This window comes from Lygodium microphyllum, chromosome 22 (genome assembly GCF_053477565.2).
Source record: "Lygodium microphyllum isolate KBCC chromosome 22, Lygodium_microphyllum_v1.1.10, whole genome shotgun sequence".
NCBI classification, from domain to species: Eukaryota; Viridiplantae; Streptophyta; class Polypodiopsida; order Schizaeales; family Lygodiaceae; genus Lygodium; species Lygodium microphyllum.
The window spans coordinates 36986146-37001689 of NC_141156.1; the positions used below are offsets into that span (position 1 = coordinate 36986146).

The 15544-nt window shown below is 45.2% G+C and overlaps 1 protein-coding gene across 6 annotated transcripts in view; it reads right to left on the reverse strand.

Moving 5' to 3' along the window:
* Positions 1–15544, reverse strand: part of LDA (limit dextrinase) — a 297784-nt gene that overhangs the window by 57402 nt on the left and 224838 nt on the right. For 4 of the 6 annotated variants that reach the window (XM_087663138.1, XM_087663136.1, XM_087663134.1 and 1 more), the window contains one exon: positions 14866–14940. The exons of 1 other annotated variant lie outside the window; for it this stretch is intronic. In XM_087663138.1, coding sequence (XP_087519264.1) covers positions 14866–14940 — 75 coding nt within the window. Of the gene's footprint in view, positions 1–14865; positions 14957–15544 lie in introns of all 6 variants that reach the window. One more of the 6 variants, XM_087663139.1, reaches the window with a different exon arrangement.

Here is a 15544-nt window from a genome sequence, read left to right on the forward strand (position 1 = left end):
AGTTGGGTGTTTTTTATCTTCAAAACAAGTATTTTGGGTTATTTTGTTCGTTTGATGATTAGGAAACATGGAGAAATCAGTTCAGTATTTGGCTTTCGATTCGTGTTGCATTTAGAGTAGGATAGGATTAGGAAATCGCAACGGAGAAGAGTAGGGTTTACTCTTGCAAAACAGAGCAAACAGGGCAAAAAATCGTGTAAAAAGGGCAAAAGGCTCGCTTGCGATGCTTAAGAGTGGTAAGTGAGTGATTCGGGACATCAACACCATACTCGGCAAAGGATATAAGAGCAAAAAGGCCAAGGTAACACTCATTTGCAACAGTTCAGTGTGAAAGAGAGAGAGAGAGAGAGAGAGAGAGAGAGAGAGAGAGAGAGAGAGAGAGAGAGAGAGCTACTGGCCGATTCGATTCAATCGCACCAACGACGAGCCCGTTACTCCATCCAGGTATATGAATCCCTTCTCTTACTTCCCTAGGTTGGATCTGGAAGGTTGTGCCTGGTGTGATTGAGTGAAGCACGAGAAACGATCGAAATCGAGTTTTCCTTGTTTACGTGTGCCGCGCTCGGCCCGTCCAAGTGACCTCTCTTGGGCCGACTCCTAGAATCGGACCTCGGCCACATGTCAAATTCGGCCCATCCGACCCAAACCCTAATCGGCACGTCCGAGTCTATAATTCAGACCGTGGATAAACTCGGCCCTCGGCCACGTGTCAAATTCGGCCCTCGGCCCACTTACCTCGGCCCGTCCGAACAACCTTGTCCGAATCAACTGCTCGGCCCGTCCGAGTGACTCCGTCCGAGTCCACCCTGTCTAAGTCCCCGGATTCGGCCTTCGGCCCATGCGCCTCGGCCCGTTCGAGTAACCCATTCGGACCCTGCAATTCGGACTAGTTGGGCCGAGTGTAGATTTTTGCCAAATCTTCAGAAAATTGACTTGACCCTGCTAGGACTTAGCAACTCAAACTGTCGAGAGCCCGTAGGGCGCTCAGAACTTGATTCTGGCATGCGAAATAGGAAAATAGGAGGGCGCCACTGCTTAGCAGCTAGGAGTGGGCAATTGCGAGACCTAGAGGCTTAGACGCGACCCGCTGAGCTGTAAGGCCTGATCGGACCAGAAACGAACGAGACAACATCTTAGGGAAACCCTAAACCCTGACAAGACGGCTAGGAAGTTGACCAACAAGCCTATTCGGCCCAAAACAACGCGAGAGTGCGTAAGACGACTAGGAAGTGGTTGCTTCACTCACTCTGAATTTTTACACTTAAGGAAACTGAAAGCCTAATTGAGCACAAGTGCACGAGGAAGGACACATTGAGTGACCATGAATTGAGGACTGTATTAAATAATTGAAGGAACTCACCCAGATAAACCACTCAAGGAACCCACCAATAGGAGAAAACCCAATACCGAGACAAACCGTCAATGCTCAGAGGTAGGACCAAGCAAGGGACGCTGACGAAGTGGATCTGCCGAGCCTACTAAACCTAATCCATAGCTTGGTGGAGCACGACAACTCCACAATGGCAGAGGAAAGTTCAGACCACGGGTACAACGAGAAATTCGACTTAGGAGCCTTTTTTTATTCAATTCAGCAGCTGGTCAGTAGTTACGACGCTTATGCTCGGTACGAGCACCGCGGTAGGACGGCGGATGCTATCATTGCAGATCTAGAAGAGGAGAGAAAGCTGGCCCGCAAGGCATTGCAAAGCATGGCTGAGTACAATAGGGATCAGCAAGCGAGGAATCAAAGGCAAGACATGGAGTTGCAAGACGTGCAGCGGGTACTGAACTTGGCTGGTAGGAATCGAATGGACCATAAGAGGACACTAGAAGGAGACTTAACGCTGAGTGAGCTTCTGATGAAGCGACTGCTCGATAACACGGCTGCAGAGCAAAGTGCCACGGCTCTAGCAACATTGCTGCTCGCAGGATTAGGAGCAAACCAAGGCTCAAAGAGCCAAGCTAAAATCCCTATTGTTGCCAAGCAGCTCGATAAGTACCAGCCCCATGACGATCCCTACAGCTTTGTCGAGTAGTTCGAGCAAGTCTGCAAAGCCAACGGCCTTAACGACCTGACTCAACGCTCGCAAGCGTTTGGGCTTTGCTTGGGCGACAAGGGTAGGACGTGGTATACGAGCTTAGATAACGCAGAGCGAGCCAACTTCGATGGCCTCAAGGATCTCCTTATTAAGAGGTTCGTCGAGCCCAGATACTCCGATAATCTACTCGTACGTTTGATGAACGTCAAGCAGAAAGAGGAGGAGGACATTCGCGACTACGTGACCCATGTACGAAGTCTCTTAAAGAGAATCCCTACTGGAGAGCGACCGACCGAAAGAGCAGTGTCAACTGTATTCATCAGCGGGATTCAGAACGAGGAGCTATACAAGGCTTTGGGAGGCAACTCGAGCTTACAACGAGACGTGCTCGCCAGCGTTTTTGAGGAGGCCATCCGAGTGGACGATCAGCTGAAGGAGCGGAGCTCCAGAAGTGCGAACGTAGAAGAGACCATTTTGGAAAGCTCAGAGAGGCTGTCAGTCTCGAGTAAGCGATCAGCACCATCAGCCTAGGATAAGGGAAAAGCCACCGAAACAAATCAAGACTTGGCTGATGTTAGAATGGAACTAGCCAAGTTGCAAGAAATGTTGAGACAACCAACGCGTCCACACATCCAATGCGTGTATTGTGGCGGAAACCACTTGCCAGTCGAGTGTCAAGACCCTAGGTCACGACCTTGCGCCAATTGCGGTAGGTTCGGTCATGACGTCGCGCGTTGTAGACTGCCAAGGAGACTTCCATACTCACAACCATACGGCCAGCCTTACCTAGTGAGCAGGCCGCAGCCATTCTTCGGAAGGGGAGCCCCATTGGCCCTTCCCGCACCCAATGACGTTAAGCTAGCCGTTCCTAGGATGGAGATAAATCCTATAGGCATTTCTAGGCCGCCTGGTCCTTACGTAACCAACCCACCGAGTGATGCTCTTGTCCACTATGTGGAAGAACCAAACGAGGAGGAAGCTTACATATGCCCTTATGTTTCGCATGACGATGAGGGCAACGCTGTCCTCATGGACTATCGACCAGTCCCGGTGATGGCGTTGGGAAGAGGACGAGATAAGCGCCTAGGAGGGCAGGCACAGGACCCAATCACCTATTGCACCTGTGGCCAACCAGGTCATGTCTCGTCGCGCTGCCCTAAGAGGGAGCAACAAAATAGAGATAAGGCCGACCAAAGGTGCACTGAGTGCGGAATCACCCATCTTTTCATCGATTGCCCAAGGAGAAAACCGTCACCTAGTTCAGCCAATGAGCCGTCTGTTCCATTGGGGTTGTTCGGTGTCAAGAACCACGACGGGGAGGCCATGCCTATCCCCTTGCGGGTCATGACCCGTGCCCAAACGAGGCAAGCTGGCATCTCTATGCCAGGACCTAGCAATCTGGATGCAGCCTCGATAGGGAAGAAGAGTCGTAGATGGTGGAAGAGGAAGTCAAAAGCTAAAATCGCACTAAAGACTGAGAGTGTTACAACTCTGCCTGCTGGAAAGAAGGTCTCCGACGCAGAAGCAGAGACGTCAGCCCCTAAGACGGCCGAAAAGGGAAGCGCTAAGGTAGGGGAGTACCTGCAACCGAAGCGACAATTAGAGGCCATAGAGAAGTTGAGGGAATGGGTGAAGGAAGCCCAAGAACACCTAAAGGACGTTGAGCCCATCATAGAGGATGGGATTGATGACCTCTCCAGCATAAGTACGCCGACCTCACTCCCACAACCAAAGTCGAAGAAGCAACTGCACCACAAGCGGTACCGTTAAGGCCAAGCCTCGACACTGCAACAGGGCTGCGGTTCAGTCCCGGCCACTGGTCACGACAATCTAGGTTAGGAGAGAGACGAGCACCCAATGATCTCCTAACCAACTAGTGACTACCCCTCTAACACTCAGTCTAGGAGATCTGCTTAGGTAGCACCCCACCCTATGGCAGGACCTTAAGCAGTGGGTTGAAGGGACACAAGAGCAGGTCACGACAGACCCTCATGACCATGAGGCAGAAACGCAAATACCAAGTTTGACGCTGCACACTGCGCCTAAGTCCTTGCACGTCAATGCCTTTTGGGAAGGCTCCGAGATGCATGTAGTCTTGCCAATTTTAGCCCTAGGCGACACGACGAGGAAGGGAATCGTAGACATGGGAGCCGGGGTTAGTGTGCTTAGCCACACAGTGCTTCAGACTTGGGGAAACCCACCTGTTGAGACTGCTAGGTTTAATGTCACGCTAGTGAACGGTATGAGAGTTAAGCCATTCGGGGTGCTTAAGAATTGGCCAGTGAAGATCGCAGGTGTTCAGTTCTCCGTTGACTTTATAGTCATGAAGGGAGTGGACTACGACATCCTATTAGGCCGGCCCTGGATGCGCAACACTAGGGTCATCGAAGATTGGGGCAACGGCTTGATCTTCCTTGGCAATAGGACGGACGCTATGAGAGTGGAGATGGACACTTGGAAGACTTCATCCGTCGACTTAGATGCCATCTCTGCTATGCTCAAGGGTAATGCTCAGGCCAAGAAGTCCTACAGGCCCTTGACCAGGTATATCCCATGCCCAGAGGACGAGCGAGATTGGATGCATGTCCTTGCTACACCCTCCGTGCCAGTCTGCATGATGGCAGGAAGCCTTCAAGGGAAGCCGAAGCCCGTCAACTCCCACGTTCCAACGAACAAAAGGAAACTCCAGGAGATACTGGAATATCTATCGGATAAGCTAACTGGCAATCCAACTGCAAATCTCAAACCACTCCAGGACCTCTTAAATGAATACAAGTGACAATGGACCAGAGTGCATGACTTAAACCTCATGTATAACTGGGCCCTAGTGCCTGACCAACAACCAAGGATAGACCGAGTCCTAGGAGATGACGAGCAGTCTGATGAAGGAAATTCGAACGACGAATACGAAGACTCCCAGTCCTTCAGTGATGAAAGTGAGGGTGAGGTAGATACTGTGGAATACGACACTAAAGGACAAGAAATAGAGCAAATACGAGCAGACTCCAAGCCGCAGAGAAGGAGTATCTTCCGAAGAGAACGAGGAGTCATGAGCGTGGAATGTGACCGCGCCTGGTTGGAACACGTAAGAGCCATAGACCTCGAGCAAGCGGGACTAGCCCAGCCAGGAATGATGTCGGTATTGAGAACTGAATTACCATCTCAACTGCGCCCACCAGGAGAAACCACCTCTTCTAGCGAAGGAGGGGGATTCGACTCTGAATCAGAGGTTAGCTCAGAGAGTGATCCAAAGATCCTTAGGCCGCCCACAACCAAACGCACCAAGGGGGACCTACCGGTCCACCTGAGGCGCAGGGGATTGAGATAGGAGAAGGCAAAACAACCCAGGGAGGATCGAACGGAAAAACAACGGAAGCCGCAAGACCTCCCTAAACGATTCACGAAATTCAAAAAGGGGGATAGGGTGGTAGTGTTGTTAGGTGCCAAACGTCAAGCACAAACAAGCGAACCAATCGAGGGACCAGCCAGGGTCAAGGAGGTGGATCTAGCCCAAGAGGGGGAACAACCCCGACCAGTCTTCATTGCTGATGATTTGACTAATGAAGAAGAAACGAGTCTTGTCGCTCTCTTGCGAGAGTACATAACGTGTTCGCCTGGTCCCGCATTCATAACCACCTGTAATTACCTTAGGCTCCTTAAACTCCTACTTAAGCAAGATCCGGCACCGCAAGAAAGCGGCTTGCCTCCCCTCTTTTTTGATTCTAACGCTATCAATAGTTGCGCCATAACCCGCTTAATGATGCGGGCTAGCCTTCTATCTTCATTTTGCCTAGCGCTCCTAGAGGATATGAGCGACAGCCAATTCACTAGGTGCAACCACCCCTTCCTATCCACCACCTCTTTCCATGTCCGCATGAACCTGAAAGGGTATATGCAGAGCCATCAATTTTTATGCAAATCCATCTGCCCGCCCTCCCCCCCTCATTCTGATGACGAGAGCTAGCCTTGGCTGTCCTACTCCTCATGTAATACTATCCCACAATTAAAAAAAAAAAAAAAAAAAGATCACTGCACCTAGGGTTCCTTAAGTTAGGCGTGTCCAGTGACCTCGGTTGGCTGGCTCCGCTCCTAACCCCCCTAGCCCTTTTTGATCCCCCACATCACGCTTAGGGCACATCAACGGCAGGACATACCTAGGGAAGTAACACTCCCCTATGGTTCAACCTATCACTCTAAGCCACTAGCACCACTCCCCCTTGGCACAAATGGGGTCCTCAAGTGTGGGACATCACCCAGGTCCGCCTGCGGTTAGACCCACTTTCCCATTTCACTAGCACGAGCACACCGCACAGATATGCTCACGACAGCACCCCCCTAGGTAGAGCGCCGCACCTTCTTCTTCAGGTACACCACTTCCGCCCAACCATCAACTTCGGAGGCCCTCGTTCACCCATGCAATCCACTGAGCTGCTCCGACGACCATCGTTCTTGAGTTTCCACAAATCCCTGAGTCTACATGTGGCCCTTAACCTTACACCCAAGCCAAAAGTGCCATGGGACTGGCACCCGTCTAGGAGGGGGATAATGTTAACCCCAAGTCAAGATGGCAAAGCCAAGATGGCGAAAAATGGAGGAAAAGCAAAGGAAGATGAAGAAAAAGAGCGAAGGCACGCAAGCGGCCCCTAAAGATGGACCGGGGCAAAAAGCGCAACCATAAAAGAAAAGGTGCCTCAAAAAACTCGAAAAATCTTTGTAAAAGAGTGCCAGGCTTCCTCTTGTGCCCATTGTAAAATATTAGACAGGTGTAGGCTAGAGGCACGGGGCTAAAAGAGGAAAATGGAAAAAGGACCTTGCCACAATGGCCGGTCATGCAAAAAATAGATGGGTGCCCATGGGATTTTAGGGTTTGTATATAAAGTTCAAAAAGTGAATAAAAGATCATTCTTTGGTGTGTGGCAAAAGGAGTATTTTTCTTCTTCTCTCCTTCCCATCTTCTTTCTTGTGTGTGCTCTTAAGAGAGGGAGCGTGAGAGTGTGAGGGAGTGAGTGTATGTGAGAGTGAGGAATCAAGAGGGTGAAGCTCTTCACCATCTCTTCTTCTTGTGCGCGCGGCTATGGAGAATGGAGCTTGGAGATGGAGGAGGCTTGAGGATGCTTGAGCTAGCATCTAGGATCGTGGAGCTACTGGTATATGGAAGTGAGGATGCAACTTATATCGGCGCTAAGGTAAGCTCACTACACCCGTAGGATTGACGGCGCATCGGCTAGGTGAGAGATAGCCATTAGAGCTCGCTTGGAACGCTCGAAACAATAAGCGGTCCGTGGGTCTTGGCAGTCGAGCGAAAGCTCCCACATTGCTTATTGGGAAGAAAACCATTCGTACAAAGTGGGTCTATATGCAAAAAAGAAATGCAAATGGATCCATAAATAAGTATAAAGCCAACTCGTGGCCAAAGGCAACACGCAAAAGAAAGGCATTAGCTATGAGGAGACATTTGCCTCTACATCTGGTATGATTACCATTCGATCTATAGTTGCTTTGGCCGCCCATTATGGTTGGACTATGCATCATAGCAGCTAACAAACGCATTTCTTTGAATTTGAAACTTACGAAACCTTTCTTAAAGTAGGAAACGTTTCTCAGAGTAAAAGACATGGGTGTTTCTATTTATTTTTATTTTTTTGGTGAGTTGGAACCCGAAACATTATTTTTTTGACAAAAACTATTGAGCAATGTTAAACATGATAATGATAATGTGTAATAACTCGTGAGGGCTCAAGATTTTGGACGACAAACTGATTTTTTTGTGATTTTATTTAGTTATTGAACTTTTTCAATCTAGTATCTATTCTTCTCTTGAGATTTGAATATTATCGACTCTAGTCTCATGTATGAGTTATTTATTATATATTATGATTCATTCTCACTTTTGACATTTTCTTTGTTTGTTTTGAAATGAGAGGCATTATGTTGCAACTTGACTCAATCCATATTATAGATAGGCTATTTACATGTTAATTTCAATTTTTTTTGTATGTTAAAGTATAAATCATAATGTTTGAGTTCTAAACCATAGTATAGCTTGTCCAATGACTAACTTTGACATAAGTGACAAGTCAATAATGGATCATGGATATATAACGTATAATGTATTATTCTCAATTGACTCTATTATCACTCAAACTCAATTAGCCATTCTTTGTTTAAGAGAGAGTTCCATAGACGTTTAAAACCTTTCCCTAGTCAAAATTATTAAATATCCCTATCTAAAAAGACCTGTGTTTCTTATTTTACCCTCACTTGAAAGAAACTTACAAAACACATTTCTGATGTTTCATTTCTAAACGTTTCTGTCATTTCTGGCTGCTATGCTATGCACCATTTGGACTGTGCACCAACTTGACATAAAGACTACATTTTTACATGGGGAACTTCAGAACTGTATGAACAGCAGCCAATTGGTTTTGCAATTGAGGGATCCAAACACTTAGTATGTAAGCTGAAAAAGGTTCTTTGTCGTTTAAAGCAAGCTCCCCGAGCTTGGTATGCAAAGATTGATGGCATTTTACTCAACCAAGGGTTCATTAACAATTCATCAGAGTCTACTCTTTACGTATGCAAGGAGGGGGGATCCTTGCTGGTCGTATGTCTTTATGTAGATGATTTTCTTCTCGCAAGGACACATGCTTATTAGATTTCAGCATTCAAGAAAAATTTGCAACAAACTTTTAAAATGTCAGACTTAGGGCGTTTGCACTACTATTTGGACATTCACTTCATTCATGATGCTACAAGCATTGGATTATCATAGTCCAGATATATTGGTGGACTCCTTGAGAAGTTTGGCTTACAGGATTGCACGCTACTTTGCACACCAATGGAGATTGGACTCAAGCTGTTTGCAGTTTCAACCCTGAGAAGATATAGCCCACGAATGTCACATTCCCAAGCTGTCAAGTGTGTTTTTTGTTACTTACAGGGTACTAAGACTCTTATACTACTTTATGCTAAGGGGGGACCACTACAACTGCATGCTTACAGTGATTCAACTTGGGCCAATGATTTTGATTCACATCACTCTAGGAGTGGAAACTATTTCTTTCTTGCCTCATCTTGCATCTCTTAGCTTAGCCAGAAACAATCCATTGTTGCCACATCCTCTTGTGAAGCTGAATACAAGGCAGTTTTGCCTACCACAATTGAATGTATATGGCTAAGGCAATTGTTAGCTGATCTTGATGTATCTATCATGGAGCCTACTCCTTTGTTTACTAACAGCGAGAGTGCCATTGCAATGGCAGGGACACGTATGAAACACATAGAGATCCACTATCACATTTTTTCAGAGAGAGGCTACATGTGGGAGATATCAGCCTTGTCTGCTGTCCTACCACCAGTAATGTGGCAAAATCTTCACTAAAGCTCTTCCTCCTGACAAATTTGAAGCGTTTCGCAATGCTTTAAATTTGATCTCCTTTGGTAGATGATCCTTGTATGTTAATCATTTTTCACTCAAGGCGAGTTTGTTGGGTATGACTCACGCCTACGCTCACAGAGAAGTGTCAATGATCCACAGTAGGATACTGGGGCACCTTTTACTCTCCTTATGAGAGGTTTTTTGCCCAACGATATTATCTTTTATTTTATGTCTTTATGTTACACAGTTTGGGCACTTATCATGTTTTACACCTTTCGAGTGTGAACGCACATTAACAACCCTAAGGTTTAACTGTTGTACTTTGTACTTGCATTACACTCTTTTGAGAATTGCATTGAGAGTCATGTCTTCATTCTCTCACACTCTTCGCTATCAACAGTGTACTCTCGACTGAGTTTTGATCTTCTCCATCTCACAGTGATATTCAACTTTCTTTATTTCAAATCTCAAGCATGGCCTTTCCATCTATGAATCAACATGGCACAAGCAATCAAACCCACCATGCTTATTATTTGACTCCCTTGCCACAATCCAACTCCACACAACCCTTAGTAAGACTATCACTTGTTATCATATGATGTATTGTTCTCCTGTATAGGGCTTGCATTATTCTTCCCTTGGTTTCTTTTGGTTAATTAGTAGAACTCTTTTTTGCTTAGAAAAAGACTATACTATTTTTCTTCCATTTACACCCACCTATTTCAATGCACTCATATGTAAATAGTCATAAACAATATTGTGAATTGACATAAACCTTAGATTAAAAAATGCTTGCACTTCCAAGGCGCGCAATTCTACTACTACAAACCACTGTCGATTACATATATGGATCACAAGTGGCACAATTTTGCATTGAGACTAGGAGTATATAACTATAAAACTATTTGAAGTTTACTTCAAATAGTTGAAACAAGAATGTTTCAATTGTATTCCAACTTCACAACACTAATCTTTTCTAGGGACATCTTTTTCAAGAAAAGATTTTCTATTGATAACATCTTCAAGAAGAACGTGAGGCAAAATGCACAGTATAAGTATGATAAAGAGTGGCTTAGTACATCACAAAACCAATGGTTCTATGAACAACCAATCCAATGGACAATAATGCTGAACCATTTGAGTAGTATGGAAGAGAGTGCTTGAGTCCCATGTCTACAAGAAGGCCTCTCCTCTTCCTCATCCTCTTAGAGATGTCGTGCATACTCTCCCATCTCCCACATCTCCATGCAAATCCTCAATAAAGTCTATGCTGTGGATACATCCTAAAGGTTAATAACATGACTACATCTTGCAGTCCAAATGTACCAAGCCATGATACTGGCAATCAGCTCCCATTTGTGATAGTATCCTTAGGTCCATTACACCTATAATTAATCTCGAGTTGGGGACCTTGCTTAGATGATGTGCAACTATGAGAAAAAAAAGGCTCCCCTAGACATCCTCATAGGCACATGTTGGGCCTCTATCTATGACCCAAAGTACAACCCTCTAGGTCACCACGTCACCACCCTAGTCTCTATTATGCCATGGAATATCATCCTAACGGCTTTTCTCCATATATCTTGACTTCTAGGGCATTCCATAGGTAGCGTCTCTATGTCTCCTCTCATTTGCTACATCTCATGCATATCACTAGGTCCCTACCATACCCAAGACAAGTGGCAACCACTAAGCTCCTGTGAGCTACAAGCCATAGGAAGAAAGATCTTCGTAGGTCTAAAGCTATCTTGAGCCTCCACGAAAATTTGCATAAGAATGTAAGATTGTCTCTCTGAGTGGTACGTGGTGGCTCTTGGCTATGCTCTAATTCTCCTCATATGAATCCTCCTTTCTACTCTTGTAGTGAGAGTAATGAAGGCAATGTCACATGGCCTATCCAAAAATTGATCCCTCCACACCCACTCTTTTGGGTCATACTATAAACTCTGAAGAGGCCACTTGTGATAAGCCCAAAATCTCCATACATCTATTCAGGTGGCTGGGTTGGATCAATGTAACACTTCCTCTCACAATGTGCAACTACTCTGATCCTTTGTCTAGAGCATCCAATGAAAACTATCTGGTCAAAGTCCTCTTGCTAGAAATGGCCATCCTTCTCAACTATAAAAGTGAATGTCCTATATCTACTACTCACAATGATGACTAGAAGAATGTTCCTTGTAGAGAAGAGTCCCATCTAGGTTTGAGAAATGCTTGTATTTGCCTGCCATCTAGTGAGCTTCCTCCATAAAAACCTCAATCATAGCTTTGGCTCCCATGAGACCCTGTACTCTTTCTCTGAGTCTCATGTAGTAGCTGGTAGAATGAAAACCAATCTTGCACTAATGTGGCAACCTCTTCTCTTCAGCTATAGTAGGGGGTAGCTCATGAAGGCCCAATGATACAAATCTCCATGTTCTCATAATTGTAGCTGCAATTTTTCCCACAAAGATCCTTCCTAACTCTCTAGTCTTAATCTCCTAAAAAATCCCGGGCTGCCATGGTCCTCCATGTGCAGGTGCTACAAGGTAAAACCTGTCTATTAGAAGTTTCTCCTAGAGCTCCTCGCCTAGAAGCAAACCCCTAAGAATGCACTTAGCCAATCATGCTTATCCAAATAAAATTCCTAATAAGGCGCTTCTCCTACCTAATGGGGAAAATGCCAAACAAGAAGTGATCCATGGCCGGCCACGGTCCACCACATGATCACAAGAAGAACCGAGTTGGTAACGAGTACTCTACTTGCTACTCAAAATCTCACCGATCTTCAATAGTCACCAATCTTCAATAGAGAAGCTTCTATCTAATGCTCAAGAGAAGGTGTGCCAACTAGGGTATCCAGGTTATCTCACTTCAGTCCCACAAGGAACCCATGTGAAGTCTTCATGTGATCGCCACTCCAACTACCTAGTGTCACATATCCAAATTCCATAGGACTTGTGCCAATTAATTGAGGCACTTACGACTCTATAAAATATCTCCATGGCTGTTAGATAAACTATTGTGTCATTAAAACTCCACATCAAGATGCTCGTCAAACTTGAGGACGAACAACCTAATGCCTCTGATAGCTATAGATCGGTCTGTTACAAAGGAGCTCATAGCCTCTACTACAATAAGCATAGAAAGGGGACTCATGGACCTTCCTATCTAATTGATCTTTCAATGCTAATCTATCTCCTCTCGCCCCACCAATCATAACGTGGCTGTGTGTTGAGGAATAAGGAGCTGCTATTCAATTGACCCACTGTTCTCAAAATTCTATCCTTAGCATCATGTCCTCCAAGAACTCCCAATCTATGCGGTCATTTGCATTCTCAAAGTCAAGAAGGAGCACAATAAGATCTTGGTTTTTCGATCAAGCAAAAGTGATGGACTCCCAAAAAAGTGAAGATGTTGGCCACGATGCCGCACTCTCAGATGAAACCTGTCTGAGTGGGGTGGAAAATCTCTTACATCAATAGGGCTAATTTGAGACTATTTGTTGCCTTTGCAAAGATCTAATAGATAGTTCCTATCATGTGATCTAAATTCTCCAATCTGTCTCCACTTCCTTTGGGATTGAGACGAATTAATACATCGGAGAGCCCCTAATGCCATAATATCCTGAAAAGCTAAGATGACGCTTGCGCTGATAAGATTCCAATAGCTCAAAAAAGAGGACTTATCTAGTCCATCTTCTCCTAGACACTTGCCTGAGGGTAGTGCAAGAAATGCCTTTTTCAACTCCTTTGCAAAAAGGGCCATCAGATAATTCATCATTTTATCTCTACGCACCCTTGTGGTGCTTTGCCATATTGTCTCTTTGTCCCTCTCATAACTAGGGGGTCCAGTGGTGGATCGTAACAAAGCTATACAGCACTCTGCAGCCACTTGTCCCTCCAAAGGCCTTGTGCAATGGATCCATCAGCTCTCTTGAGTATCCGAACACCATGTCTTGAGTGTTTTGGCCCAATGGTGTGGAAAAGGTATTTGGTAAACCTATCACCAAACCGAGTCCATAAGCAAGCTTTCACGTGAAACCTATACTCTGATCTAGCTTCCTTCATGGCATCAATCTCCGCTCTGGCAATGTGCATCCTCTCAGCTACCCATTTGTACCCTAGACATCTCTTCACCTCCCTCTATAGTGCACCCAATGATGCTCTAGTGGACCTCTCCTATGGAGATACACTACAGTTTGCAAAGGAAAACACAATGTCTGACCACCAATAAAATGTAGTGAAATCAAACACCAATGCAAAAATGCAAAAATAGAAAAACACAAAGATGAAAACGAAGATAACTAAATAATGAATGAAAATGCACAAAATGCTCAAGTGGAGAGCTGTCCAACAGCCAGTAGCTCTCGTGGCAGCAAGCTGAGGGAGGTGTCAATGTGTGTCATCCACAAGAAATGGATCCCAAGTGCAGTAAGCACCAGTGGCAGCAGAGGCTGAAGAAGAAAACTGCTGAAAATACAAAATCAACCTGCTACTGATGATGGCTGGTAGTGCGGTAGTGAAGCGCCACCAGAACTGCAAAAACACAAGCTGGTGTTGATGGCAACTAGGGTTGAAGTACCTGGCAACAGCTGGCTGGAGACAAACGTAGGCCACCAGTGATGGACGGGCAGCTGAAGAATGTTCATGGCAGTGGCTGGAAGCAATGACGAATGAGTGGAGAGCAGCAAGAGGAGAACCTGAAAAGGATGTACATGGCAGCAGCTGGGAATGATGAGGAATGAGTGGGCAGCAACAGGAGGAGCTGGCAACCACATGATGATGAGCTCAAGATAGACTGGGATTGACTAGGGATGCAAGTGACCTAGCACACTCTCTATTTCTAGATGAGGAACCAAGTTCCAACCAAAAGGTCGGAAGTTCATTTATGAGACACTGAAACACACTGACTACATTTGAGTTTTGGGGCTGTTTAATAAGCCAATGAATGTTCAATACACCTTTTTGACCTTAACATCTCTTGCTCTAGAGGGCAATCTTTTCTTGGCCTAATTATGGACTGGAAAAATATTAGGGGTAGGCTGAATTTCTCATGGTTCTTTAGGTATAATCTAAGCAAAATTGGGGAATATGCTGCAAAAGGAGCTATGTAAGAATGATTTCAAGGCACTTCCTAGATAAGTTCCTGCTTTGAAGCCAAAACGTATTGCTAATAAATAATCCTTGGTCTTTCGATGACCTTCAAAAATAAATTTCTTGTAGCTACTTGAGAGGGTCTGGAAAAAGTAGCAACCTGTAAAATTGTTGAAGCCAGCAGGCTAACTGATATTCTTACATTTTCTATGCTTGGTGATAGTGCTTTTATATGCTTGCAATCAAAATTTTTGGATCATTAACAAAATATCCACAAGATTTCCCTTTCAGAGCAGTATACTCAAAGCATTTGCAAGTGGCACCACAGTGCAGTATGCTTTACAACAGTTCAGCCTCTAAATAGTGAAAATACCTGTGAGAAGGCAACGATGCTTGAAGCCAAGGAATTGATTCTACACCTTTCTCTTAATGGAACATCTCGTGCACACTGCAAACAACGTAATCTTCAGCCGGAAAAAGAATCAGAATAGAAGGCCCACATCATTAGTAGCTGGTTGTACCAAAGTCCACATACATACTGCTTTCAATACACACTACACTATCACATTATTAATCTCTGAGGCTTGTACAATAACAAGTCTGGGTGCAACCTTTACTCTGGTGCACATGTTGTAGATATCAATAAGAAAATGAGAAGGTAAATCGTCACATTCTGAGCTTTTTCTTTCATCTTCTTTTACCTTGGAGTAGATAAACAAGGTCACTTCCACTAGCAAAAACAGGAAAGAGCCCAATGACTAGAACTCCCATGTAAGGTACAGAAAAGGAAACAAAGCCTCACTGCTCTCAAGCTCGCTGCTCGATCAGAATCAAGTGGATGGCGAAAAGGCCACATGGTGGCCTTTAAAGGTAGAAGACATGCCTTGTTCCCAAAGAGAAAGGCCATCTCCTACTAGTCTGCCATCTTCTTGAAGTTGTCCTAGCTTTCCCTCCAAGATGTCAATGTCTAAATAGGTGTAATGTGATTCAAACAAGTTTCTAGCTGCTGAAATGCTTCTTTGCATCACATCCTAGATGTGCTATGCTAATGC